Genomic DNA, 27,662 nt, shown 5'->3' on the forward strand with positions numbered 1-27,662 from the left:
AGAAGTCTGTTACTTCATCCTCTACAATAGGGTACCCTTTGGAGAATGTTAAGAAAATCGTTATATCATTTGTTGGCACTTCTTTGTTCTTATTATTATTCTCTTCCAAGCTATCAATGCACATAATGTGGATGAGGTTTAACAATTCTTCCATTTAGGATCAAAGCCATGGAAAACACCTAATCGTTGGCATTTGAATCAGGTCTAAAATTTTACTGATTTCGCATGCTCTGATCACCATAGTCATTAACCCTAGCATTATAAAACCTTAAAACAAGGAATACTCTCCTAATCAATGGACCATAAAACCTGAATGGCTCCAAATTTTGTTCAACTCCATCTTCAGCTGTCATTGAATTAATCGCTAATGCTTGTTGCATTTTATCATCAAAGGTTCTAACACAAACATCCTGAAAAAGTTCATGAATAACATGGAGATGAATATCATGAAAGAAACGAAGTGAAACCTCATTTTTTGTTAGTTTCATTCGAAGCAAAAGAATGAGTTAGTTGGCATCTCTAAAATGACTGAAAGAGAGCTCGTCATTCTTTATACAATTCAGGCACCAGACAGCCTCAACAGCCAATGCATTGGTAAGGGTATCAAGTCAGGGTTGGATGTTGAATACCAAGTTTTCCAGCGGGGCTGCTGCCGTGTTCGAGCCAAAGGTGTAGAGCGATGACATGCATGGACTTGCCTGGATCATGTCCGAGATTCTATACAAGCTTAGCAAAGATGGTTCGGTTGTGGTGTGGAACCAGCTCGATTTCTTGGGAAATCGTTGGATTTCCGAAAGAAGAAGAACAAGTAGAAGCCGACGCTGTGTTTGGAAGGAAATAGAGTACTTTGGATTGTTATCAAAAGTTGGTTTTATGGGTTCTATAGAAGAGATCGCTACGGAAGAAGGTTCGATGATGAGAGGTGAACTTTGAAGAGACGTCATTTTGATACTTGCAGAAAAAGTAAGATTTGAAAGGGCTTCAAAACATTAACGAAGAAACTCTTTCAAATCTTTCATTTCCTGCAGCATCAAAATGGCGTCTTCTTGGAAGTTCATGACTCATTATCGAACCTTCTTCAATGACAATCCCTTCTAGAAATTACCCGAATCCAACTTTTGATATCAACCCAAATTTCTACAATGCCTTCCAAACTCAATGGCGGCATCTACTTCTTTTCTTTGGGGAATCCAACGATTTCTCAAGAAGAAATCAAGCTGTTCCATATCACAATCGAGCCATCTTTGCCAGACTTGTTAAGAAAGGTACTTCCCAGTAATGATACCGCTCTAATTGCAATCAGATATTATCAAAGTGCCGCCATCACGGATTTGGTTCGTAAGATAATAGGATGGTTGCCGAATAACATTAATCATGGAAAATTGGATAATATGTTTTGGATGTTGGCAGTAACTGGAGTAGTGAACTTGGGATATTATTTGGTTTGTGCAAAATTGTTCAAGTACCAAAATCTAGAGAAATCTAATCACCCTCATGGTCACATTCACTAGAAAGGAAAATTTTTTCTCTAGGATAATTGTGCTTTGTTTGAATTTTGTACAATAAATTTCCATATTTGTTGCAAACTTGGATGTAATTTCCAAGTTTACTGTATGAATTGGATTGCATGTATGAATAAAATCCATTAATTCCAATATTTCATAACCACTTTACATTTTTTCCATTCTTGTTTATAGTAAGTCATTAATTTAAATGATCAATTTTACTTTTATTTTGATTCCTTTATTGCCTAACCCTTTCCGATTAACTCATGAGAAGTAAAATAAGAAATTATTAATCTTATCAATGAAAAAAAAACACAGAACAATCATAAGATTCATAACAAAAATAAATCACAGACTACAATAAATTTCAAATTCATATTAATTATTTAATGTTTTACATATATGTTTTTACATGCGTGTGAAATTTTTTTGTGAAAAGTATGAGATATTATTGCATATGGGGTAAACACCACACACATTCAGAAGAATATTAGAACATAAATATCAATATTAAAATTCAAGGAAAAGTAATGCCTAGTGAAAAGGTCTGTTACTTTGTAGAGAATGTTAAGAAGATCGTGCTATCATCTGTTGGCACTTCGTTACTCTTATTATTATTATTCTCTTCCAAGCTATTAATGTACACAGTGTGTAACAATTCCTCCATTTCATCGTTAAGAGACTTTCTTTTAGACCTAAGATCATAAGGATCAAATCCATGGAAAAAACCTGAATTACCGGCATTCGAATCAAGCCTAAAATTTTGCTGATTTCGCATGCTTGAATCACCAAAGTCATTAAACCCAAGATTATGGTAGTTGTAAACATGGATTAGTCGCCTAATAATCAATGGACCATAAAACCTTAATGCCTTTTCAAATTTTGTTCATCTCCATCTTCAGCAGCCATTGAATTAATACCCAATGCTTGTTGCATGATATCATTAAAGGTTCTAACACAAACACCTTGAACCACGAATAATATGGAGAAGATTATCATGAAAACAACGAGGAGAAGCCCCATTTCTTTGTCGGTTTTCGAATCTAAGGAATTAGATAGTTGGCGTCTTGGAAATGAGAGAAAGGGAACTCATAACCCTTTATATAATTCAAGCACTAGACAGCCTCATCAGCCGATGCATTGATTAGCGTATTAGGCCAGGGTTGGATGTCGAAAACCAAGTTTCCAGCAGCCATGTTCCAGCCAAAGGAGTAAAGCCATGATGTCATGACCTGCATGGACTCGCCTGGATCATGTCCGAGGTTCAGAACAAGCCTGGCGAAGATGGTTTGGTTGTGAACAATTTAATTTCTTCGTGGAAAATCGTTGGATTCCCCAAAGAATAAGAAGAAGCTGCCATTGCGTTTGGAAGGGGATGGGGAAATTTGGGTTGTCATCGAAAGTTGGTTTTAGGGTTCTTTAGAAAGGAATGTCATTGAAAAAGGTTCGATGATGAGTGGTGAACTTTGAAAGTTAATTTAATGATAATAACTTTTTTAATTCTAAAAGTTTTGACTCTCTTTCCAGATTAGAAGTTGAAATTTTCGAATTAAAAAGTTTAAACTAGCACCTATTATAGTGTTCTTTTAGATTGAAATTAAACATCAATCATGTTTCATCTCAATCTTTTAGTGTTGAATTACTTAAGTTATCAAATTTACCCTTTTTTTTTTCTTAATTTCATTTGCACGTTTGAAAGGGTGATTGGAATGGCAACGAAGTTTAAGGCAGATTACACTTTTTAAAAAAGAAAATGGCAAAAATTATCTTACTTTGTGTATGGATCATCTATTAATAAACACCCAATGTTATGCAGCTCAAATCTGGAGGACTTTCGGCCATGTTCATCAAATCCTGGTTGATCAAGCCATCTTCCAACATTTTCATCCTATTTCATAGTGGAATATTAGTCCTGATTATATCACCAGGATGTTACCTGTTTGTGAGGGTGAGGCAGAGTAATCTTGATCATCCATTGAGGCAGGGTTCATGGCACATGAAATCGTATCACATGCTAAGTTTCACTGAAAAGGACATCATTGATGCCATCAAATCAGAGAATTTGATAGGTAAAGGATGATCCGGAAATGTCTATAAAGTTGAATTGGAAGATGGCAAAGAACTGGCTGTGAATCATATTTGGATCTCAGATTATGGCAACCGTAGAAGCTACCAAAGCACTGCGGTTCTGCTAACAGAAAGGAACTTCTGGTCGCTGGAATATGATGCTGAGGTGGCCGCATTGAGTGCCATTAGGCATGTGAATGTGGTGAAGCTGTACTGTAGCATACAAGTGAGGATAGCAATCTGCTGGTTTACGAGTATTTATCAAATGGGAGCTTGTGGGACATGCTGCACTCATGTCACAAGATAGAGAAGAGCTAGGAGCTGAGATACGCCATTGCAGTAGCGGCTGCTAGAGGGTTAGAGTATTTTCACCATGGATAATGGATATGACAGACCTGTTATACGCCGCGACCTGAAGTCAAACAATATTTTGTTAGATGAAGAGTGAAAGCCAAGGATTGCTGATTTTGGACTTGCAAAGATTGTGCAGAATGGTAGGGAAGGGGATTGGACTCATGTTATAGCTGGAACTCATGGCTACATGGCTCCGGAGTCGTCTTGATGGAGTTAGTCACAGGAAAAAGGCCGGTAGAGCCAGAATTTGCAGAGAACAAGGACATAGGTACTGGATCTATAACAAACTGAAGAGCAAAGAAAATTTGGTCGAGGTGGTGGACTCTAAATCTCAGAGGCTCTAAAGGAAGATGCCATCAAGTTGTTACGGGCTGCAGTTTTCTGCGCAACAAAGTTTCTGCACTTAGACCTAGCATGAGAACGATAGCTCAAATGCTGGAGGAGGCTGAACCTTGTAAACTTTCTGATATCATTGTTCTTAAAAATGGTGAAAATAGACCCAATGGGAGTTGGAAGAACAGTGGCAAGTTAATCTGAGGCTTTGAACTCATCATCCAGTAATGGTTGAAGGTTGATTTTCCATGAAGGCATGGAATTTGAAACCCTGAGTAAGCACTAAGCATTAGGAAGACTTTTTCTTTTTTCTTAGATCATAGAAGAGAGCAAACTTACTTTCAACTATAGCCACAGGGGAGTGGGAATTCAAATTTAATGTCGATGGTTCCACTAGAGGTAAACCTAGATAGGCAGGATGTGGTGGATTGCTTTTGTGGGCCTTTAGGCATCTAGGATTCGAACGCAGAGATTATAATAATCTTACATACTTTTAGATTTATCCGATCCTTTCCTTTTATAGGAGCTAATTTAATTGTTGAATCTGACTCTATGGTAGCTTTATCTTGGGTGAACAATATTGATCAGAGATCATGAGATAAATGATCCATTTTCAATGAGATTAATGTTTTAAAGCAGATGATTAGTATGGTCACATTAGTGCATACTTTGAGCAGGCCAACGTCTTCACAGATCATTTAACAAAATCTGGTGTGAATAAGGCAGTAATGTTTTCAACCTAGTGGTGATATGTGTGCATTGTTTTGCTTGAGTCTTTATCTTACGATGTATAATAGTTCTTATATGTGGTGATACTATGTATGTATATGCTTCTTTTATGTATGAGCGTTGGTGAGCTAAAACGAAATCTTATACAACAGTGTATGGCACTCCAAACGACTTTGGAGGCACTGTCCTCTACCCATGGGATTCTACAGGTCTTTCATGTACTATTTTTAAATGATTATTAATAAAATTCTTGCGATTGGTTGAAAAAAAAAAAACCTGTCGCTGCAGCAGATTCTATAATTAGCAATAGCAGATAAAAAGTATAATATGTAGGTGTCTTTTCTTCCTTTGTATTATAGTTGCATCAGTTTTCTAAGTTAGTGAAACATTTCAATAAGGTCAACTTTAGGTAAGATTTTGTATATATTCTTATCCTCCATTAGCCAATAAAAAATTAATTCAACTTGACAATTCAAATTGATGCGGATACATACATTAAATTAATAATTTTAAAGATATTTCTAAATTATGTCTTTTTCATCATATATATATATATATACACATCAAGCATTAGAAAAATATCATATGCTTGGTCATGATAAACCCATTTCTAAGTTATGTCTTTTCCATCCATCATATTTATACCAAGCTCTAGAAAAATATCATATGCTTGGTCATGATAAAGCCCTATGTATGGTCAACATTGGATTGTTATGTCATCCATAAATACCTATTAGAGCTAGCTAGTGGAAGTATTAGAGACACTCAGAGATATTCTTGCTTATATACTCAGCCAAAATTCCATAACTTCTTCGTTTCCTCAAAGAGAGAAATATGGTACCCTCAGAGTTAGAACAAACAGAAGGAAGCAAACTCTCTAGCCAAAGCGCTACTCCTAATGAAGATGGAAAAACGACTATGGATCACAAGGGAGGAGGATGGACAACTTTCCCCTTTATTATAGGTACGGCTTTTGGTTAATCAAACTTTTTTTTTCAATTTCTCGAATTATTCGATATTTTTTTAACTTTTTTGTACAAATGGACTTTATTTAAAACTCATTTCGAGTTAATTTAATTAGTAAATAAATAGACAAATTTCTCGTGTTATTAATTCGAATTTTGAATCTTAAAACTCCCTTTCATGCTTAAAAATAGAATCAATTTAATCCATGCGAGTGCTTTAAGCATATGCAGGAAGTATGACAGGGCTTTCCCTAGTAGCCGGTGGATGGGGAGCAAATTTGATAGTATTTCTGATAAATGAATTCCATGTGAAGAGCATCACTGCAACTCAGATCAATAATGTTATACTTGGCTGCAACTATCTCTTACCCATTGCCGGGGCCATAGTTGCCGACACCTTCTTCGACTCTTACACAGTCATCATCACATTTGCCTTTGTCTCCTTGTTGGTAATAGCACTTAAATATCCCACTTATTAAAAAACTATCTAATTAATATTTATGATAAATTAATCTTAATTAACATGTTTGAATTTCTTATAATGCTTTTCATGATTGGTGTCGGTAGGTAAGAAATCTTGTTAGATGGTGGGATTTTCTTGTTGTTTACGGATAATTGGTATGGTTCAATAGGATAATTTGTCTCATAGTGGGATTTTTTTATTTTGTAAATGGTGGAATTTGTTTTAGAAAAAAATAATTTATTTCATAATGATAATTACCGAATTAGACATGTTAATTAACTAACTTCAAAATATATAATAATAAATTACAATATTCTACCCGATGTGAGGAATGAATATAATAAAAAGTTTGTGGATTCGATGTAATTTTATATTGAAAATTTCCAATTATATGTTGGTTAATTGATTGATTTATTTATTGATTTTTTATATAAAAAGTAATTTAATTTATTAATAATTATAATCACCACTTTTACATTATACATGTAAAATTCATTAAAAAAATTTACATAGGTCCCATTGCTATAACATATATATAGATTGACTTTAATCTGTATATCTTATCATGCTTTTTCTGATATTCTGAGGCTATGTACACTTGAATATGTCAGCAGTACTTAAGCTTAGCTATGATGACTTGAAAATTCATAAAGAAATAAAAACTTTTTATTTCTATACATAAATAAACTTTTTATTCAAATATATAAATGATAAAATAAAACATAAACTTTTCTTTTGTCTCTTTATTACTTAAGTAACTTGATATACAGTATTTAAATATAGATCATGACATCATAATCCTTTGCCTCTGAAGTCTTTGTTTGTACTAACTCCATTTTTCTTGATTTGCATGTGTTAGAGATGATATCTTATATCAATAAATGGATTTTACTAATAATATTTTGACTTTATATTTTTTTAAACTTAATTTTCAGGGTATGATATTGTTAACCCTAACAACCACAATCAATTCCTTGAAGCCTTTGCTATGTGCAATGGGTGCATCCAAATGTCCTACTCCATCAAAGCTTCAATTCGCAGTCCTTTACATAGCTTTAGCACTAGCTTCACTTGGTGTCGGGGGCACACGTTTTACAATTGCAACCATGGGAGCTGATCAATTTGACGATGCCAAAGATCAAGGGATATTTTTCAATTGGTACTTTTTGGCATTATACATTGCCAATTGTGTTAGCTTAACAGCTCTCATCTACATTCAAGACAATGTGAGTTGGGGTTTAGCATTTGGGATTTGCACCGTCCTGAATGCTATTGCTTTGGTACTCTTTTTATCGGGAAAACGATTTTACCGACGCATCAAGCCTAAGAGAAGCCCATTCCTTAGCATTCTATGTGTAATATTTGCAGCGATTCGAAAGAGAAATGTCCCAGGCACTTTTGACAGTCAAGATTATTATTATGGAAGTGTTGAGACGACAAATATCTTTAATAATGGTCCAAGTAAAAGTTTAAGGTACTACACTTTCCATTTCAAATATAAATCGAAGAACTTGAAAAGCGCTTGCTAGGATCTTTGATCATGCATTTACACAATTTTCATGCAGATTCTTGAATTGCGCAGCCCTAAAAATTGAGAGTGAAGATAGTCAATCGAGTCGTTCCAATGCAAGATCATGGAAGCTCTGCACAGTGGAAGAAGTGGAAGACCTCAAAACCCTATTCAAGATCATGCCATTATGGTCAAGTAGCATTCTTTTAAGTACCACCATAGGTGTGCTTAACAGCCTGGCAATCGTCCAAGTTCTAACCATGGATCGACATCTCGGACCACACTTCAAAATCCCAGCAGGTTCTTTCATAATGTTTAACCTACTAGCCACAGCTCTCTCAATCTTTATCATTGACCGTTTCCTCCACCCAGCATGGCAAAAGTTCATCCCTATTTGGCCTCTGACACCCCTTCGACGAATCGGGATTGGCCACATCATCAATATCCTTGCCATGATGGGATTTGCCCTAATCGAAATGAGGCGTCTCCATGTGGTCCGGACACATCAGCGGGTCACCAATCAGTTTGACTATGTGGTACCCATTTCCGGTCTATGGCTTGTTGTGCCACTAACAATTTTAGGTATTGGTGAGGCATTTCACTTCCCTGGACAAATTGCATTGTACTACCAAGAATTTCCGAAGTCATTGAAAGGTACTTCCACGGCAATGATATCGTTACTAATTGCAATCGGGCTTTATCTAAGTACCGTCATCATAGATTTAGTTCGTAAAATAACAGGGTGGTTGCCGGATAACATTAATTATGGAAGATTGGATAATGTGTTTTGGATGTTGGCAGTAATTGGAGTGGTGAACTTGGGATATTATTTAGTTTGTGCAAAGTTGTTCAAGTATCAAAATCTAGAGAAATCTAATGACTCTGGTAGTCATGTTCACTAGAAGGAAAATTTCTCTTCTTTGAGATAATTGTGTTTGTTTGGATTTTATTTTCACGTTTGTTGTCAATTTGGATGTAATTTCTAAGTTTTTTTACTTTGGAATAATTGTGCTTGTTTGCAATTTGTATAATAAATTTTTATGTTTGTTGCGAATTTGGCTGTAATTTCCAAGTTTACTATATGAATTGGATATAAATAAAATAAATTTATTCCAATCTTTCATAACCACTTTTAAAATCTTTCATTTGTGTTTATGGCAAGTCATTAATTTAGATGGATAACTTGACTTTTCTCTTGATTCCTTCATTGCCTAATCCTTTCTAATTAACTCATAAGAAGGTAAAATAAGAGATTATTAATCCTAACAATGAACTAAGAATATAATACAATTGTACCATTTAATATAAAAATAAATTGCAACAACAATAAATTTATGTTCATTATTTAAAGTTATATATATATATATATATTTATTTGCGTGCACGAAATTTATTTTAAAAAAACATGAGATATTATTTCATATGGTTAACACACTTTAGAAGTGCAATTACAATACTGTAGCCCCAAGGATGAAAATTCATCCTACTCATGCCACCAACATTACAAACCCAATATACAAAGCCTTGTGGACACAACATATTAATACTACAGCAACACATTTCCCATGTGACCTTCAACACGTCAAACTATAGCAAACCACACACACTACAACAAGAATGTGCCATAATCATGCATTACACAACACAAAACATGTACTAGAATCAGGATTTATTATAAACAACCAGCAACTCCTTAGTACACCCTACTCCATCTAGGAATGGTGACTGGGAGAGGTGACTTAAGGATATCTATGCTCGAACTTTCGAGTCCACACGTGCTTCCCTTGATTGAGTACTTGGCTTTGGGCACGGCATTCAAAATGGTTTCAAGGCTAGAAGCAGAATGCAAAACCAACTTTGCAAACAATGGCTGCTCTCCAATTGGGACTTCCTGCATCTCAACTCTTTCATCGGAACTATCCCCAAATTTACTACTTGCGCGATCACAAGCAAAAACAAAAAAAAAAAACATAATATAGTTCATATTGAAAAACATTAGTCAAGATCATGTATAGATCAATTTGCAGATATCAAGATTGAAAATTAAGGGAAAAGTTAAGTACCTGGCGAAGAAGTCTGTTACGTCTTTCTCTGATTTGGGGTACCTTTTAGAAAATGTTAAGAAATAGTTCTATCCTTTATTGAGACTTCTTGATTATTATTATTATTATTCTCTTCCAAACCCTTAATGCAAATGGAGTGTATATTATTCAACAGTTCCTCCATTTCCTCATCCAAAGACTATCTTTGAGTCTTGATATTATAAGGATCAACTTCTTGGAAAAAACTCAAATTACCTCCAATTGAGCTAGAAAACTTGCTTGTTTCCCATGTTTTGGTCACCAAAGATTCCAACCTCAGAATTATAGTTGTTGAATACAGGCAAAGTTGGCCTAGTCCATAGACCATAAAACCTTGATGCCTCCAAATTTTGTTCAACTCTGTGTTGGGCATCCATTGAATTAATAGTCGATGCTTGTTGCAATATATCTCTAAAGGCTCGAAAACAAACATCTCAAATATTTTGAATAATCCCAGGCATAATACGAAGACGATTATGATGAAAGAAACGAAGAGAGGCCCAATTTTTTGTCAATCCTCGAATCAAAGGAATGAGATAGTTGGAGTCTTTGAAATTATTGTACGGGAACTCATCACTCTTTACACAATTCAAGCAGAGGACAGCCTCTTTAGCCAATGCATTGATCAGAGCATCAGACCAGGGTTGAATATTGAAAACCAAATTTCGAGCAGGGTTACCGCCATGTTCAACCCAAAGGAGGAAAGCCACCACGTGAATGGACTCGCCTAGATCACGTCGGAGGCTCAGAACAAGGCTGGAGAAGATGTTTCGATCAATGGTATGAAACGCATTAATTTGTTCTTGGGAAACCATTTGAGTCTCCCAAGAAGTTGATGAAGAGGAAGCAACCATTGTGTGTGGGAGGAAATAGGAAAATTTGGATTGTTATCAAAAGTTGGTTTTCAGGATTTTATAGAAAGGAAAGGGTGCCACTGAAGGAAGGTTTCATCATGATTAGCTGTAACTTTTCAAGAGTTGTGGTTTTTCAGAAAGCAGAAAACTTTCGAAGAGGTGTTGCTTTTCATACAAAACTCTTGAAGAGGTATTATTTTGAATTTTACCAAAATGACAAATTTGAGTGAATTTCTTTATTAAGAATTTCAAAACAACGGTCGAACTTTAGGTAAATATCGTTTGGTTTAAAGTAAAAATCAAAATTCATCAAGATTATTCGGAATGAAATGTTGCCAAACTCAATTTCTCCTGCAAAAATAATACTAACCAAAAACAAATAAAATAAAATTGTTCTCCTGAGATTCTTCTTTGCTGCCGAGTAAATTGGTTATTGGCTCATTTTCAAATATCTTCTAACATATATTGCAAGTTTCCAGGTCTAGAATTATAGACGCTGTCCTTGTTTCTCCATGTCCTCACTTTATAAGATCAAGTTGATCGAGGCACGAGTACTGGGTTTTATTTTGTTCATGTATTCCATCTATTAAGAGTCTAGACAAGCAACGTCGTGTCTACTGAATTGATCACAGAAATGCACATTCTGTTTTCCCAGCAAATACATATTTTTGTATTCGCAAGTATGGGATTTGTTACTTTCGCACAATATGATGTTCTTTCTTGTAGGGCTGACATATTTGGTGTTTCAGTGTGTGGAAACTGAAAAGTTTTCAGTTCTTGGTGGTCTAAACCAAAAGTTTGTTAACGTCATTTCTGTTAACTACTAAATATTGCAAAAAAAAAACTTCCATGTCTCTCCCAGTGTGCAAAATTTATTAATGCATGAATTAATTAAAGTAAAAATGGAAGGGGTGTGCTTGCCAGAATCCAGATTTATTTTTAAGCTGTACCGTGTGTAATCTGTATCCACCAGGTCTAAATCACCATGCACACTGGTTTGCGTCCTATAAACAGTTGTCCGTCAGGATGATTCTGGATTAATTCGGAACAGATTTAAATTGGGGATGAAAAATCTCTGTACAGATGTGAGATGCGTCCATCATTGGCATGAAGCATTGCCACACTTTTTGTCTTTGATAAGTTTTTCAAGAAGCAAACCAGTAGTTTTTTACTCAAACCATGCACATCTTCTCCTTTCTTAGATTTTTTTGGAATTCTCTAAAGATGAAAATCAAATAATATATATTGTTGATGGATACGTTCCTTGTTTCAGGGTCCTGGTGCTTTCATAAGTGGAAGTGACTGCTGTTTCATGGTCGTGTTCCAGTATGGGTCTCTTGTTATATTTAATGTTCGTGAACATGAAGTGGATGAGTATCTGAAAATTGTTGAAAAGCATGCATCGGGATTGCTTCCAGAAATGAGAAAGGATGGTGAGTTCTTATGTCCTCATTGAATTTATCTTTTAAATCACTATTTTATACTCCTTATCTAGACTTGCCATGAGTAGAGATCTAACATTTCGAGACTGTAAAGTTGGGAGCTAACATGATTTTATTAATACAACAATAAATAATGTGCTCATGCACTTAAATTTTGTAATAGTGCATCCTTATGTTTTGCAGAATCAAACAAATTCCCTTCATCATCCATCTCGTCAAGAGAAGAGAATTTAAGAATGCTGAAAACAAAAAAAAATTTATCACCTTGAAGATAGACTTTATGGACCAAATGCCATCTTCATCCTTTCTTTCTCCTGTCTCTTAAAAAGGTTCTGTTTACCTCTTGCTTCTTATTCTTTCTCTTTCTTTTGCTAGCCCTTTTCGTAACTTGTTATGTTGTTGCGAACAAGGAAGAAGGTTCGTCCTATGAAGGATTAATTGCCTTAAAGCAATGGAAAACCATGGCTTAATTATCTTTTGTCATCCTCTTTTCTCTCTCTCTCTCTTGCCAATTGTTTTCTCTCCTTCTTATGCATGTGCACACTTGCTCTCATTAACTTACATTATGGTTTCTCATATCCTGTGTATATTGACACACTACATATACAGGCATGTGAAATAGGGTTTGGTGGGAAGTGAGGGGATTCAGATAGCTTGGGTGTCAACTTGATAGTTTCCTCTCATTTCAATTGGTTTCTTCTACGTATTGGTTTTCATTTATTTTTTACTAGACCTTTTTTCTAAAACATATTCTGCTTGATCATTCTTCTACACTGTGCCCTGTTATTAAAGATTAGATCTGTTGCTTTCCTAAGGAACAGGGAAACACGTAAGGTACTGCATCATAGGAGTTTTTGCTATATTTGGAGTTGATATGTTATGATTTTGCAGAGTATGAGTTAAGAGAGAAGCCAAGTTTAAACACATGGATGCAAGGCGGATTAGATTATATTATGCTGCAGTTCTTGAATATTGATCGAATCCGTATATGTATGCGTGGTTAGGCCATCAGATGATTCTGCGTTTGCGACTGCTTGATTCTCTGATGTCGATTAATATCATTGAGACTGCTATGGCATGTGGGATCTGGTGGAGCGAGGCTCCCGGAGGTTATTACGTGGTAGCGAGACCACGGATTTTATTTGATTTCCTACTCGAGACAAAAAAATCTCTTTGAGTTTTCAGACTCTTATTTCTTGCATGGTGAAAACGAAATTATACAGTTTCTTGCAGCTCCCATGGTTTTACTATTATATGAATTTTACCCTCGCGTGTGAGGCGATTTGCGAATTGTGTATAAACCTGGTTACTATTTGGTTTCGCAAGAGCTTGCCCAACTTTATTGATTTGATTTGAGTATTATATGAGATAATTTCGACTGGAGAGATCTTTTACGAACACGAGGTTTAAAATGATATTTTACTGATTTAGTTTGAAAATAGTTATTAACCTTCTCGCTGCACAAAAGTTTACTTACTTGATTTGATATACATTATGGTTAATTACGACTTATAAGAGATTCTCGATATTTTCTTATATATAGATATAAGGCACAAATCTCCGTTTGAATTAAATATTTTTATCTACTCTTGCAATTTTTATTATTCAAAATCTCTACCTTATTGCTTGTTTCCCGTCTATGCCCTACTCACGGAATCGATGATCACTGAGTTTGTGAGACTCACACCCCTTTTGTTTTCCCTTTTTGCAGACAGGGATCAGCCTAGCGCGTAATCTCGACATGTTCAGTCTACTGAGGATAGGTAAAGGCATCTCTTAGCCCGCTCCGAGTCGCTCCACTGTCTAGGGTCGAGTTATATAAAATTTCTAAATGTTACAAGTAGTGTTAATTCATGAATATGTATTGTTGAAAACTTTGTGGTTGACATTTAATTGTTATTATGTGAAATGGAATATCAGTAGTATAATCATTGTTATTATTAGTCACATATGTACATGAGAGCATATTTAATAAATATCTCGAGAATTTCGTGAAGGCTTGTTCAGGACTTGGCGGGATCTCCCGGAGGTCTCGGATGCCGGTAGCGACCGGAGATGGGTCGTTACAAATATCATATGCTTAATCATGATAAACGCATTTCTAAGTTATGTCTTTTCCATCATATATATATACCAAGCACTAGAAAAATATCTTATGCTTGGTCATGATAAAGCACTATGTATGGTCAACATTGGTTTATTATGACATCCATAAATACCTGATAGAGCTAGCTAGTGGAAGTATTAGAGACACTGAGAGATATTCTTGCATATATACTCAGCCAAAATTCCATAACTTCTTCGTTTCCTCTAAGAGAGAAATATGGTACCCTCAGAGTTAGAACAAATAGAAGGAAGCAAACTCTCTAGCCAAAGAACTTCTCCTAATGAAGATGGAAAAACGACTATGGATCACAAGGGAGGAGGATGGACAACTTTTCTCTTTATTATAGGTACGACTTTTGGTTAATCAAACTTTTCTTTTCAATTTCTCGAATTATTCGATATTCTTTTAATTTTTTTGTACAAATGAACTTTATTTGAGACTCATTTCGAGTTAATTTAATTAGTAAATAAATAGACAGATTCCTCGTGTTACTAATTCGGATTTTGAATCTTAAAACTCCCTTTCATGCTTAAAAATAGAATCAATTTAATCCATGCGAGTGCTTTAAGCATATGCAGGAAGTATGACAGGGCTTTCCCTAGTAGCCGGTGGATGGGGAGCAAATTTGATAGTATTTCTGATAAATGAGTTCCATGTGAAGAGCATCACTGCAACTCAGATCAATAATGTTATACTTGGCTGCAACTATCTCTTACCCATTGCCGGGGCCATAGTTGCCGACACCTTCTTCGACTCTTACACAGTCATCATCACATTTGCCTTTGTCTCCTTGTTGGTAATAGCACTTAAATATCCCACTTATTAAAAAACTATTTAATTAATATTTATGAAATAAATTAATCTTAATTAACATGTTTTAGTTTCTTCTAATGCTTTTCATGATTGGTGTCGGTAGGTAAGAAATCTTGTTAGATGGTGGGATTTTCTTGTTGTTTACGGATAATTGGTGTGGTTCAATAGGATAATTTGTCACATAGTGAGATTTTTTTTTTTTGTAAATAGTGAAATTTGTTTTTGAAAAAATAATTTATTTCATAATGATAATTGTCGAATTAGATATGTTAATTAACTAACTTCAAAATATATAACAATAAATTACAATATTCTACCCGATGTGATGAATGAATATAATAAGAAGTTTGTGGGTTCGATGTACGTAATTTTATATTGAAAAATTTTAATTATATGTTAGTTCATTGATTGATTTATTTATTGATTTTTTGTATAAAAAGTAATATAATTTATTATTAATTATAATTACCACTTTTAAATTATACATGTAAAATTCATTAAAAAAATTTACATAGGTCCCATTGCTGTAACATATATATAGATTGACTTTAATCTGTATATCTTATCATAGTTTTTCCAATATTCTGAGGCTATGTACACTTGAATATGTCAGCAGTACTTCAGCTTAGCTATGATGACTTGAAAATTCATAAAGAAATAAAAACTTTTTATTTCTATACATAAATAAACTTTTTATTCAAATGCATAAATGATAAAAATAAAACATAGACTTTTTTTTTGTCTCTTTATTACTTAATTAACTTGATATATATTATTTAAAGATAGACTATGACATCATAATCCTTTGCCTCTGAAGTCTGTGTATGTACTAACTTCATTTTTCTTGATTCGCATGTGTTAGAGATGATATCTTATATCAATAAATGGATTTTACTAATAATATTTTGACTTTATATTTTTTTTAAACTTAATTTTCAGGGTATGATATTGTTAACCCTAACAACCACAATCCATTCCTTGAAGCCTTCGCCATGTGCAATGGGTGCATCCACATGTCCTACTCCATCAAAGCTTCAGTTCGCAGTCCTTTACATAGCTTTAGCACTAGCTTCACTTGGTGTCGGGGGCACACGTTTTACAATTGCAACCATGGGAGCTGATCAATTTGACGATGCCAAAGATCAAGGGATATTTTTCAATTGGTACTTTTTGGCATTATACATTGCCAATTGTGTTAGCTTAACAGCTCTCATCTACATTCAAGACAATGTGAGTTGGGGTTTAGCATTTGGGATTTGCACCGTCCTGAATGCTATTGCTTTGGTACTCTTTTTATCGGGAAAACGATTTTACCGACGCATCAAGCCTAAGAGAAGCCCATTCCTTAGCATTCTGTGTGTAATATTTGCAGCGATTCGGAAGAGAAATGTCCCAGGCACTTTTGGCAGTCAAGATTATTATTATGGAAGTGTTGAGACGACAAATATCTTTAATAATGGTCCAAGTAAAAGTTTAAGGTACTACACTTTCCATTTCAAATATAAATCGAAGAACTTGAAAAGCGCTTGCTAGGATCTTTGATCATGCATTTACACAATTTTCATGCAGATTTTTGAATTGCGCAGCCCTAAAATTTGAGAGTGAAGATAGTCAATCGAGTCGTTCCAATGCAAGATCATGGAAGCTCTGCACAGTGGAAGAAGTGGAAGACCTCAAAACCCTACTCAAGATCATGCCATTATGGTCAAGTAGCATTCTTTTAAGTACCACCATAGGTGTGCTTAACAGCCTGGCAATCGTCCAAGTTCTAACCATGGATCGACATCTCGGTCCACACTTCAAAATCCCAGCAGGTTCTTTCATAATGTTTAACCTACTAGCCACAGCTCTCTCAATCTTTATCATTGACCGTTTCCTCCACCCAGCATGGCAAAAGTTCATCCCTATTTGGCTTCTGACACCCCTTCGACGAATCGGGATTGGCCACATCATCAATATCCTTGCCATGATGGGATCTGCCCTAATCGAAATGAGGCGTCTCCATGTGGTCCGGACACATCAGCGGGTCACCAATCAGTCTGACTATGTGGTACCCATTTTCGGTCTATGGCTTGTTGTGCCACTAACAATTTTAGGTATTGGTGAGGCATTTCACTTCCCTGGACAAATTGCATTGTACTACCAAGAATTTCCGAAGTCATTGAAAGGTACTTCCACGGCAATGATATCGTTACTAATTGCAATCGGGCTTTATCTAAGTACCGTCATCATGAATTTAGTTCGTAAAATAATAGGATGGTTGCCGGATAACATTAACCATGGAAGATTGGATAATGTGTTTTGGATGTTGGCAGTAATTGGAGTAGTGAACTTGGGATATTATTTAGTTTGTGCAAAGTTGTTCAAGTATCAAAATCTAGAGAAATCTAATGACTCTGGTAGTCATGTTCACTAGAAAGAAAATTTCTCTTCTTTGAGATAATTGTGTTTGTTTGGATTTTATTTTCACGTTTGTTGTCAATTTGGATGTAATTTCTAAGTTTTTTTACTTTGGAATAATTGTGCTTGTTTGAAATTTGTATAATAAATTTTCATGTTTGTTGCGAATTTGGCTGTAATTTCCAAGTTTACTATATGAATTGGATATAAATAAAATAAATTTATTCCAATCTTTCATAACCACTTTTAAAATCTTTCATTTGTGTTTATGGCAAGTCATTAATTTAGATGGATAACTTGACTTTTCTCTTGATTCCTTTATTGCCTAATCCTTTCTAATTAACTCATAAGAAGGTAAAATAAGAGATTATTAATCCTAACAATGAACTAAGAATATAATACAATCGTAGCATGTAATATAAAAATAAATTGCAACAACAATAAATTTATGATCATTATTTAAAGTTATATATATATATGTATTCGAGTGCGCGAAATTTATTTTAAAAAAACATGAGATATTATTTCATATGGTTAACAAACTTTAGAAGTGTAATTACAATATTGTAGCCCCAAGGATGAAAATTCATCCTACTTATGCCACCAACATTACAAACGCAATATACAAAGCCTTGTGGACACAACATATTAATACTACAGCAACACATTTCCCATGTGACCTTCAACACGTCAAACTATAGCAAACCACACACACTACAACAAGAATGTGCCATAATCATGCATTACACAACACAAAACATGTACTAGTATCAGGATTTATTATAAACAACCAGCAACTCCTTAGTACACCCTACTCCATCTAGGAATGGTGACTGGGAGAGGTGACTTAAGGATATCTATGCTCGAACTTTCGAGCCCAAACGTGCTTCCCTTGATTGAGTACTTGGCTTTGGGCACGCCATTCAAAATGGTTTCAAGGCTAGAAGCAGAATGCAAAACCAACTTTGCAAACAATGGCTGCTCTCCATTTAGGACTTCCTGCATATCAACTCCTTCAACGAAACTATCCCCAAATTTACTACTTACGCGATCACAAGCAAAAACAAACAAAAAAAAAAAACATAATAGTTCATATTGAAAAACATTAGTCAAGATTATGTATAGATCAATTTGCAAATATCAAGATTGAAAATTAAGAGAAAAATTAAGTAGTTAACGAAGAAGTCTGTTATGTCTTTCTCTGATATGGGGTACCCTTTGAAAAATGTTAAGAAAATAGTTCTATTCTCTGTTGGGACTTCTTGATTATTATTATTATTATTATTATTTCTTCCAAACCCTTACTGCAAATGGAGTGTGTATTACATATTCAGTAGTTCCTCCATTTCCTCATCCAAAGACTGTCTTTGAGTCTTGATATTATAAGGACCAACTTCTTGGAAAAGACACAAATTGCTGGAATTCCAATTGGGCCAGAAAACTCGCTTATTTCCCATGTTTTGATCACCAAAGATTCCAACCTCAGAATTATTGTTGATGAATACAGGCAAAGTTGGCCTAGTCAATGGACCATAAAACCTTGATGGCTCCAAACTTTGTTCAACTCTGTGGTGGGCATCCATTAAATTAATAGTCAATGCTTGTTGCAACATATCTCTAAAGGCTCGAAAACAAACATCCTGAATATTTTGAATAATCCCAAGAATAATACGAAGACGATTATGATGAAAGAAACGAAGAGAGGCCCAATTTTTTGTCAATCCTTGAATCAAAGGAATGAGATAGTTGGAGTCTTTGAAATTATTGTACGGGAATGCATCACTCTTTATACAATTCAAGCAGAGGGCAGCCTCCTTAGCCAATGCATTGATCAGATTATTAGACCAGGGTTGAATATTGAAAACCAAGTTTCAAGCAGGGTTATCGCCATCTCCAACCCAAAGGAGGAAAGCCATCACGTGAATGGACTCGCAATAATCACGTCGGAGGTTCAGAACAAGCCTGGCAAAGATGTGTCGATCAATGGTATGAAACACATTGATTAACAAAACCATTTGAGTCTCCCAAGAAGTAGATGAAGAGGAAGCAACCATTGTGTGTGGGAGGAAATCGGAAAATTTGTATTGTTATCAAATGTTAGTTTTCAAGATTTTATAGAAAGGAAAGGGTGCCACTGAAGGAAGGTTTCATCATGATTAGCTGTAACTTTTCAAGAGTTGTGGCTTTTAAAAAAATATAAAACTTTCGAAGAAGTGTTGCTTTTCATAAAAAACTCTTGAAGAGGTATTATTTTGAATTTTACCAAAATGACAAATTTGAGTGAATTTCTTTATTAAGAATTTCAAAACAACGGTCGAACTTTAGGTAAATATCGTTTGGTTTAAAGTAAAAATCAAAATTCATCAAGATTATTCGGAATGAAATGTTGCCAAACTCAATTTCCTCCTGCAAAAATAATACTAACCAAAAACAAATAAAATAAAATTGTTCTCCTGAGATTCTTCTTTGCTGCCGAGTAAATTGGTTATTGGCTCATTTTCAAATATCTTCTAACATATATTGCAAGTTTCCAGGTCTAGAATTATAGACGCTGTCCTTGTTTCTCCATGTCCTCACTTTATAAGATCAAGTTGATCGAGGCACGAGTACTGGGTTTTATTTTGTTAATGTATTCCATCTATTAAGAGTCTAGACAAGCAACGTCGTGTCTACTGAATTGATCACAGAAATGCACATTCTTTTTTCCCAGCAAATACATATTTTTGTATTCGCAAGTATGGGATTTGTTACTTTCGCACAATATGATGTTCTTTCTTGTAGGGCTCACATATTTGGTGTTTCAGTGTGTGAAAACTGAAAAGTTTTCAGTTCTTGGTGGTCTAAACCAAAAAGTTTGTTAACGTCATTTCTGTTAACTACTAAATATTGCAAAAAATAAACTTCCATGCCTCTCCCAGTGTGCAAAATTTATTAATGCATGAATTAATATAAGTAAAAATGGAAGGGGTGTGCTTGCCAGAATCCAGATTTATTTTTAAGCTGTACCGTGTGTAATCTGTATCCACCAGGTCTGCTCTCTCCCTCTCTCTGGAATCAGGTTCAATGGATATAAATATTGTCAATTGGAGGAACGAATACAAGAATATATGGTTTGCGTCCTATAAACAGTTGTCTGTCAGGATGATTCTGGATAAATTCGGAACAGATTTAAATTGGGGATGAAAATTTTCTGTACAGATGTGAGATGCGTCCATCATTGGCATGAAGCATTGCCACACTTTCTGTCTTTGATAAGTTTTTCAAGAAGCAAACCAGTAGTTTTTTACTCAAACCATGCACATCTTCTTCTCCTTTCTTAAATTTTTTTTTGAATTCTCTAAAGATGAAAATCAAGTAAAATATATTGTTGATGGATACGTTCCTTGTTTCAGGGCCCTGGTGCTTTCGTAAGTGGAAGTGACTGCTGTTTCATGGTCGTGTTCCAGTATGGGTCCATTGCGTTATTTAATATTCGTGAACATGAAGTGGATGAGTATCTGAAAATTGTTGAAAAGCATGCATCGGGATTGCTTCCAGAAATGAGAAAGGATGGTGAGTTCTTATGTCCTCATTGAATTTATCTTTTAAATCACTATTTTATGCTTCTTATCTAGACTTGCCATGAGTAGAGATCTAGCATTTTGAGACTGTAAAGTTGGGAGCTAACATGATTTTATTACTACAACAATAAATAATGTGCTTATGCACTTAAATTCTGTAATAGTGCATCCTTATGTTTTGCAGAATCAAACAAATTCCCTTCATCATCCATCTCGTTAAGAGAAGAGTATTTAAGAATGCTCAAAACAAAAAAAAATTAACATCTTGAAGATAGACTTTATGGACCAAATGCCATCTTTATCCTTTCTTTCTCCTGTCACTTAAAAAGGTTCTGTTTACCTCTTGCTCCTTATTCTTCCTCTTTCTTTTGCAAGCCCTTTTCGTAACTTGTTATGTTGTTGCGAACAAGGAAGAAGGTTCTTCCTATGAAGGATTAATTGCCTTAAAGCAATGGAAAACCATGGCTTAATTATCTTTTGTCATCGTCTTTTCTCTCTCTCTCTCTTGCCAATTGTTTTCTCTCCTTCTTATGCATGTGCACACTTGCTCTCATTAACTTACATTATAGTTTCTCATATCCTGTGTATATTGACACACTATATATACAGGCATGTGAAATAGGGTTTGGTGGGAAGTGAGGGGATTCAGATAGCTTGGGTATCAACTTGATATTTTCCTCTTATTTCAATGGGTTTCTTCTACGTATTGGTTTTCATTCATTTTTGACTAGACCTTTTTTATAAAACATATTCTGCTTGATCATTCTTCTACACTGTGCCCTGTTATTAAAGATTAGATCTGTTGCTTTCCTAAGGAAAAGGGAACCACGTAAGGTACTGCATCATAGGAGTTGTTGTTATATTTGGAGTTGATATGTTATGATTTTGCAGAGTATGAGGTAAGAGAGAAGCCAAGTTTAAACATATGGATGCAAGGCGGATTAGATTACATTATGCTGCAGTTGATGAATATTGATCGAATCCGTACCATTGGAAGTGTTCTTGGTCAAAGTATTGCTCTTGACTACTATATTAGTGCGCCAGGTGTGTAGCATTCGATCTCCAATGTCTATTTTCTGAACATTTAAGTTGATAATGATGCTCAAAACTTTTTCTTTATATCTTAGGTTGATGGAATGGTTGGGGACTTTACGGACATTAACCGTGGGATGGAAAACACAGGAACATTTACTATGGACAGTAAAAAACTTTTTCAGATAGTGGGAAAGGCGAATACTAATCTTGCTGACGTGATTCTTAAGCTTTGGACATTTTGACAGGTAACTTCTTACAGCCCATTTTGAAGGTAATTGGCACATAGTATGTGTCATGACCTTGGAATATCATAGGCTTGGTCATGAGAGAGCACTATGTATTATCTCATTCATAAATACCTGATAGAGCTAGCTAGTGGAAGTACTAGAGACATTGAGAGATATACTTGCATATATACTCTGCCAAAATTCCATAACTTCTTCGTTTTCTCAAAGAGAGAAGTATATATGGTACCCTCACAGTTAGAACAAATTGAAGGAAGCAAACTCTCCACTCCTAATGAAGATGGAATAACGACTATGGATTACAAGGGAGGAGGACGGACAACTTTCCCCTTTGTTATAGGTAACACTTTTGGTTAATCAAGTTTTTCTTTTCAATGTCTCGAGTTATTCGATATTCTTTTAATTTATCTGTACAGGTAAATTTTATTTAAAACTCATTTCGAGTTAATTTAACTAATAAATAAATAGATCGATTTCTCGTGTTAATAACTTGGATTTTGAATCTTAAAACTCCCTTTCATGCTTAAAAATAGAATCAATTTAATCCATGCGAGTGCTTTAAGCATATGCAGGAAGTATGACAGGGCTTCCCTGGTAGCCGGTGGATGGGGAGCAAATTTGATAGTATTTCTGATAAATGAGTTCCATGTGGAGAGCATCACTGCAACTCGGATCAATAATGTTATACTTGGCTGCAACTATCTCTTTCCCATTTCTGGAGTCATAGTTGCCGACACCTTCTTTGACTCTTACACAGTCATCACCATATTTGCCTTTGTCTCCTTGTTGGTAATAGCACTATTAAATATCTCACTTATTAAAAAACTATTTAATTAATATTTATGAAATAAATTAATCTTAATCAACATGTTTTAATTTCTTCTAATGCTTTTCATGATTGGTGTGGGTTGGTAAGAAATCTTGTTAGATGGTGGGATTTTTTAATTTTTTTTCCTTTTGTGAATGGTGAGATTTTCTTGTTGTTTTGGGATAGTTGGTGCGGTTCAGTAGGATAATTTGTCATATAGTGGGGATTTTTTTTTGTAAATGGTGGAATTTGTTTTTGAAAAAAGATAATTCATTTTATAATGATAAATGTTTGATTACACATTAATTAACTATCTTCAAAATATATAATAATAAATTAAAATATTCTACTCGATGCAAAGAATGAATAGAATAAAACTTTCATTCAAGCCCCATAAATTGTGGTTTTGATGTAATTTTCAATTATATGTTCGTTAATTGATTGGTTTATTTATTGATTTTTTCATATAAAAAGTAATATAATTTACTAATAATTATAATTACTACTTTTACATTATACGTGTAAAATTCATTGAAAAAATTTACATAGGTCCCATCGCTGTAACATATAGATTGACTTTAATCTGCATATCTTATCATGCTTTTTCTAATATTCTGAGGCTATGTACACTTGAATATGTCAACAGTACTTCAGCTTAGCTATGATGACTCGAAAATTCATAAAGAAATGAAAACGTTTTATTTCTATACACAAACAATAAAACAAAACATAAACTTTTCTTTTGTCCCTTTATTACTTTTTTTTTTCTTTTACATATATATGATCTTGGATTACATATTTTATAATAAATAACTTGACATATAGTATTAAAGATAGATTATTATTTTTTTGAAAGGCATTAAAGATAGATTATGACATAATCCTTTGCCTGTGAAATCTATGTCCATTTTCCTTGATTTGCATGTGTTAGAGGTGATATCTTATACCAATAAATGGATTTTATTAATAATATTTTGGCTTTATATTTATTCAAACTTAAGCATCAGGGTATGATATTGTTAACCCTTACAGCCACAATCCATTCCTTGAAGCCTTTGCCATGTGCAATGGGTGCATTCAAATGTCCTACTCCATCAAAGCTTCAGTTCGCAGTCCTTTACATAGCTTTAGCACTAGCTTCACTTGGCGTCGGGGGCACACGTTTTACAATTGCAACCATGGGAGATGATCAATTTGACAATGCCAAAGATCAAGGGATATTTTTCAATTGGTATTTTTTGGCATTATACGTTGCCAATTGTGTTAGCTTAACAGCTATCATCCACATTCAAGACAATGTGAGTTGGGGTTTAGCATTAGGGATTTGCATTGTCGTGAATGCTACTGCTTTGGTACTCTTTTTATCAGGAAAACGATTTTACCGACGCATCAAACCTAAGGGAAGCCCATTCCTTAGCATTCTGTGTGTAATATTTGCAGCGATTCAGAAGAGAAATGCACCGGGCCCTTTTGGCAGTCAAGATTATTATTATGGAAGTGTTGAGACGAGAAATATCTTCAAAAATGATCCAAGCAAAAGTTTTAGGTACTACTCTTTCCATTTCAAATATAAATCGAAGAACTTGAAATACGCTTGCTAGGATCTTTGACCATGCATTTGCACAATTTTCATGAATATAGTCAATCGAGTCGTTCCAATGCAGGATCATGGAAGCTATGCACAGTGGAAGAAGTGGAAGACCTCAAAACCCTACTCAAGTCATGCCAGTATGCTCAAGTAGCATTCTTTTAAGTTCCACCATAGGTATGCTTAACAGCCTGGCAATCGTTCAAGTTTTAACCATGGATTGACACCTCGAACCACACTTCAAAATTCCAGCAGGTTCTTTCATAATGTGTAATCTACTAGCCATAGCTCTCTTAATTTTCATCAGACCGCTTCCTCCATGCAGCATGGCAAAAGTTCATCCCTATTTGGCCTTTGACACCCCTTCGATTGGCCACGTCATCAATATCCTCGCCATGATAGGGTCTGCCCTAGTCGAAATGAGGCGTCTCCATGTGGTTTAGATACATCAACAGCTCACCAAATCAATCTGACTACGTGGTACCCATTTCCGGTCTATGGCTTGTTGTGCCACGGCAATGATATCATTACTAAGTGCAATCGGATTTTATCTAAGTACTGACATCATAGATTTGGTTCGTAAACAACAGTGGTTGTCGGATAACATTAATTATAGAAGATTGGATAATGTGTTTTGGATGTTGACAGTAATTGAATTGGTGAACTTCGGATATTATTTAGTTTGTGCTAAGTTATTCAAGTACCAAAATCTAGAGAAATCTAATCACTAATATTCACTAGAAGGAGAAACTTCTCTTATTTGGGATAATTGTGCTTGTTTGGATTTTGTATAATAAATTTTCATGTTTGTTGTCAATTTGGATGTATTTTCCAATTTTTTCTACTTTGGGATAATTTGTGTTTGTTTGGAATTTGTATAATAAGTTTCCATGTTTGTTGTGAATTTGGCTATAATTTCCAAGTTTACTATATGAATTGGATATGAATAAAATTAATTTACTCCAATCTTTTATAACTACTTTTAAAATTTTCCATTCGTGTTTATAGCAAGTTATTAATTTAGATGGTCAACTTGACTTTTCTTTTAATTCTTTTATTGCCTAATTCTTTCCAATTAACTCATAAGAAAGTAAAATAAGAGATTATTAATCCAAACAATGAACTAAAAATATAATACAATCATACCATTTAATAAAAAAATAAATTACAACTATAATAAATTTTATGTTCATTATTTAAAATTTTATATATATACATTTTTGCGTGCGCGCGAAATTTAAAAAAAAAAACATGAGATATTATTTCACATGGGGTGAACACCACACTTTTAGAAGAGTAAGCACAATAGTGTAGCCCCAAGGATGAAAATTCATCCTACTCATGCCACCGACATTACCAACCCAATATACAAAGCCTTGTGGATACAACATATTAATACTACAGCAACACATTCCCCATGTGACCTTCAACATATCAAACTATAGCAAACGACACACACTACAAGAATGTGCCGTAATCATGCATAACACAACCACAAAACATATCCTAGAATCACAATTTATTATAAACAACCAGCAACTCCTTCGTACGCCCTACTTCACTTAGGAATGGTGACTTGGAGAGGTGACTTGAGGATATCTATGCTCGAACTTTCGAGCCCAAACGTGCTTTCCCTTGATTGAGTACTTGGCTTTGCGCACGCCATTCAGAATGGTTGCAAGGCCAGAAGCGGAATGCAGAACCAGCTTTGCAAACAATGGCTGCTCTCCCCTTAAAACTTCTTGCATCTCAACTCTTTCAATGAAATTATCTCCAAATTTCCTACTTGGGCGATCACAAGCAAAAACAAAACAAAATACATAATATAGTTCACAGTGAAAAACATTAGTCAAGATTATGTACAGATCAATTTGCAAATATCAAGATTGAAAATGCAAGAAAAAGTTAAATACCTAGCAAAGAAGTCTGTTACGTCTTTCTCTGAAAGGGAATACCCTTTAGAAAATGTTAAGAAAATAGTTCTATCCTCTGCTGGGACTTCCTGATTATTATTATTATTATTATTATTCTCTTCCAAACCCTTAGTGCAAATGGAGTGTGTATTATTCAACAGTTCCTCCATTTCCTCATCCAAAGACTGTATTTGAGTCTTGATATTATGATGATAAACTTGTTGGGAAAAACTCGAATTGTCGGAATTCCAATTTGGCCAGAAAACTTGCTTATTTCCCATGTTTTGATCACTAAAGTTTCCAACCCCAGAATTATAGTCGTTGAATACAGGCAAAGTTGGCCTAGTCAATGGACCATAGAACCTTGATAGCTCCAAACTTTGTTCAGATCTACGTTGGGCATCCATTGAATTAATAGTCGATGCTAGTTTAAATATATCTCTAAAGGCTCGAAAACAAACATCCTGAATATTTTGAATAATCCCAGGAATAATGCGGAGACGATTATGATGAAAGAAACGAAGAGAGGCCCAATTTTTTGTCAATCCTTGAATCAAAGGAATGAGATAGTTGGAGTCTTTGAAATTATTGTAAGGGAACTCATCACTCTTTATACAATTCAAGCAGAGGACAGCCTCCTTAGCCAATGCATTGATCAGAGTATCAGACCAGGGTTGAATATTGAAAACCAGGTTTCGAGCAGGGTTATCAACATGTTCGACCCAAAGGAGGAAAGCCATCACATGAATGGACTCACCTAGATCACGTCGGAGGTTCAAAACAAGCCTGGCAAAGATGTTTCGATCAATGGTATGAAACGCATTGATTTGTTCTTGGGAAACCATTTGAGTCTCCCAAGAAGCAGATGAAGAGGAAGCAACCATTGTGTG

General features: G+C 34.8%; 3 protein-coding genes and 1 pseudogene across 4 annotated transcripts; 3 read left to right on the forward strand and 1 right to left on the reverse strand.

Moving 5' to 3' along the window:
* Positions 1–1,142: 1,142 nt before the first annotated feature.
* On the forward strand, positions 1,143–4,463 carry LOC148760284 (receptor-like protein kinase 7 pseudogene; annotated as a pseudogene).
* A 1,180-nt stretch (positions 4,464–5,643) lies between these two features.
* LOC18586324 (protein NRT1/ PTR FAMILY 2.7-like) lies at positions 5,644–9,009 on the forward strand. Its single transcript, XM_088810653.1, has 4 exons — positions 5,644–5,952; positions 6,185–6,402; positions 7,352–7,890; positions 7,982–9,009. Exons 1-4 carry the CDS (start codon positions 5,823–5,825, stop codon positions 8,826–8,828), a joined length of 1,734 nt encoding a protein of 577 aa, XP_088666779.1. The 5' UTR covers positions 5,644–5,822; the 3' UTR covers positions 8,829–9,009.
* A 5,545-nt stretch (positions 9,010–14,554) lies between these two features.
* On the forward strand, positions 14,555–17,808 carry LOC108663705 (protein NRT1/ PTR FAMILY 2.7-like). 2 transcript variants are annotated; one of them, XM_088810660.1, is made up of 4 exons: positions 14,555–14,756; positions 14,989–15,206; positions 16,163–16,701; positions 16,793–17,808. In XM_088810660.1, the coding sequence occupies exons 1-4, from the start codon at positions 14,627–14,629 to the stop codon at positions 17,637–17,639; spliced, it is 1,734 nt and encodes a 577-aa protein (XP_088666786.1). In that variant the 5' UTR covers positions 14,555–14,626; the 3' UTR covers positions 17,640–17,808. The 2 variants fall into 2 exon arrangements, with proteins under 2 accessions (XP_088666786.1, XP_088666787.1); XM_088810661.1 differs by having other exon boundaries at positions 16,208–16,701.
* Positions 17,809–26,421: 8,613 nt separating this feature from the next.
* Positions 26,422–27,656, reverse strand: LOC18586329 (uncharacterized). Its single transcript, XM_007009645.3, has 2 exons — positions 26,773–27,656; positions 26,422–26,641 (listed from the first exon to the last, which is right to left on the reverse strand). Exons 1-2 carry the CDS (start codon positions 27,654–27,656, stop codon positions 26,422–26,424), a joined length of 1,104 nt encoding a protein of 367 aa, XP_007009707.3.
* Positions 27,657–27,662: the final 6 nt, after the last annotated feature.

Source organism: Theobroma cacao, chromosome 10 (assembly GCF_053813885.1).
Source record: "Theobroma cacao isolate CCN51 chromosome 10, ASM5381388v1, whole genome shotgun sequence".
Lineage (NCBI taxonomy): Eukaryota > Viridiplantae > Streptophyta > Magnoliopsida > Malvales > Malvaceae > Theobroma > Theobroma cacao.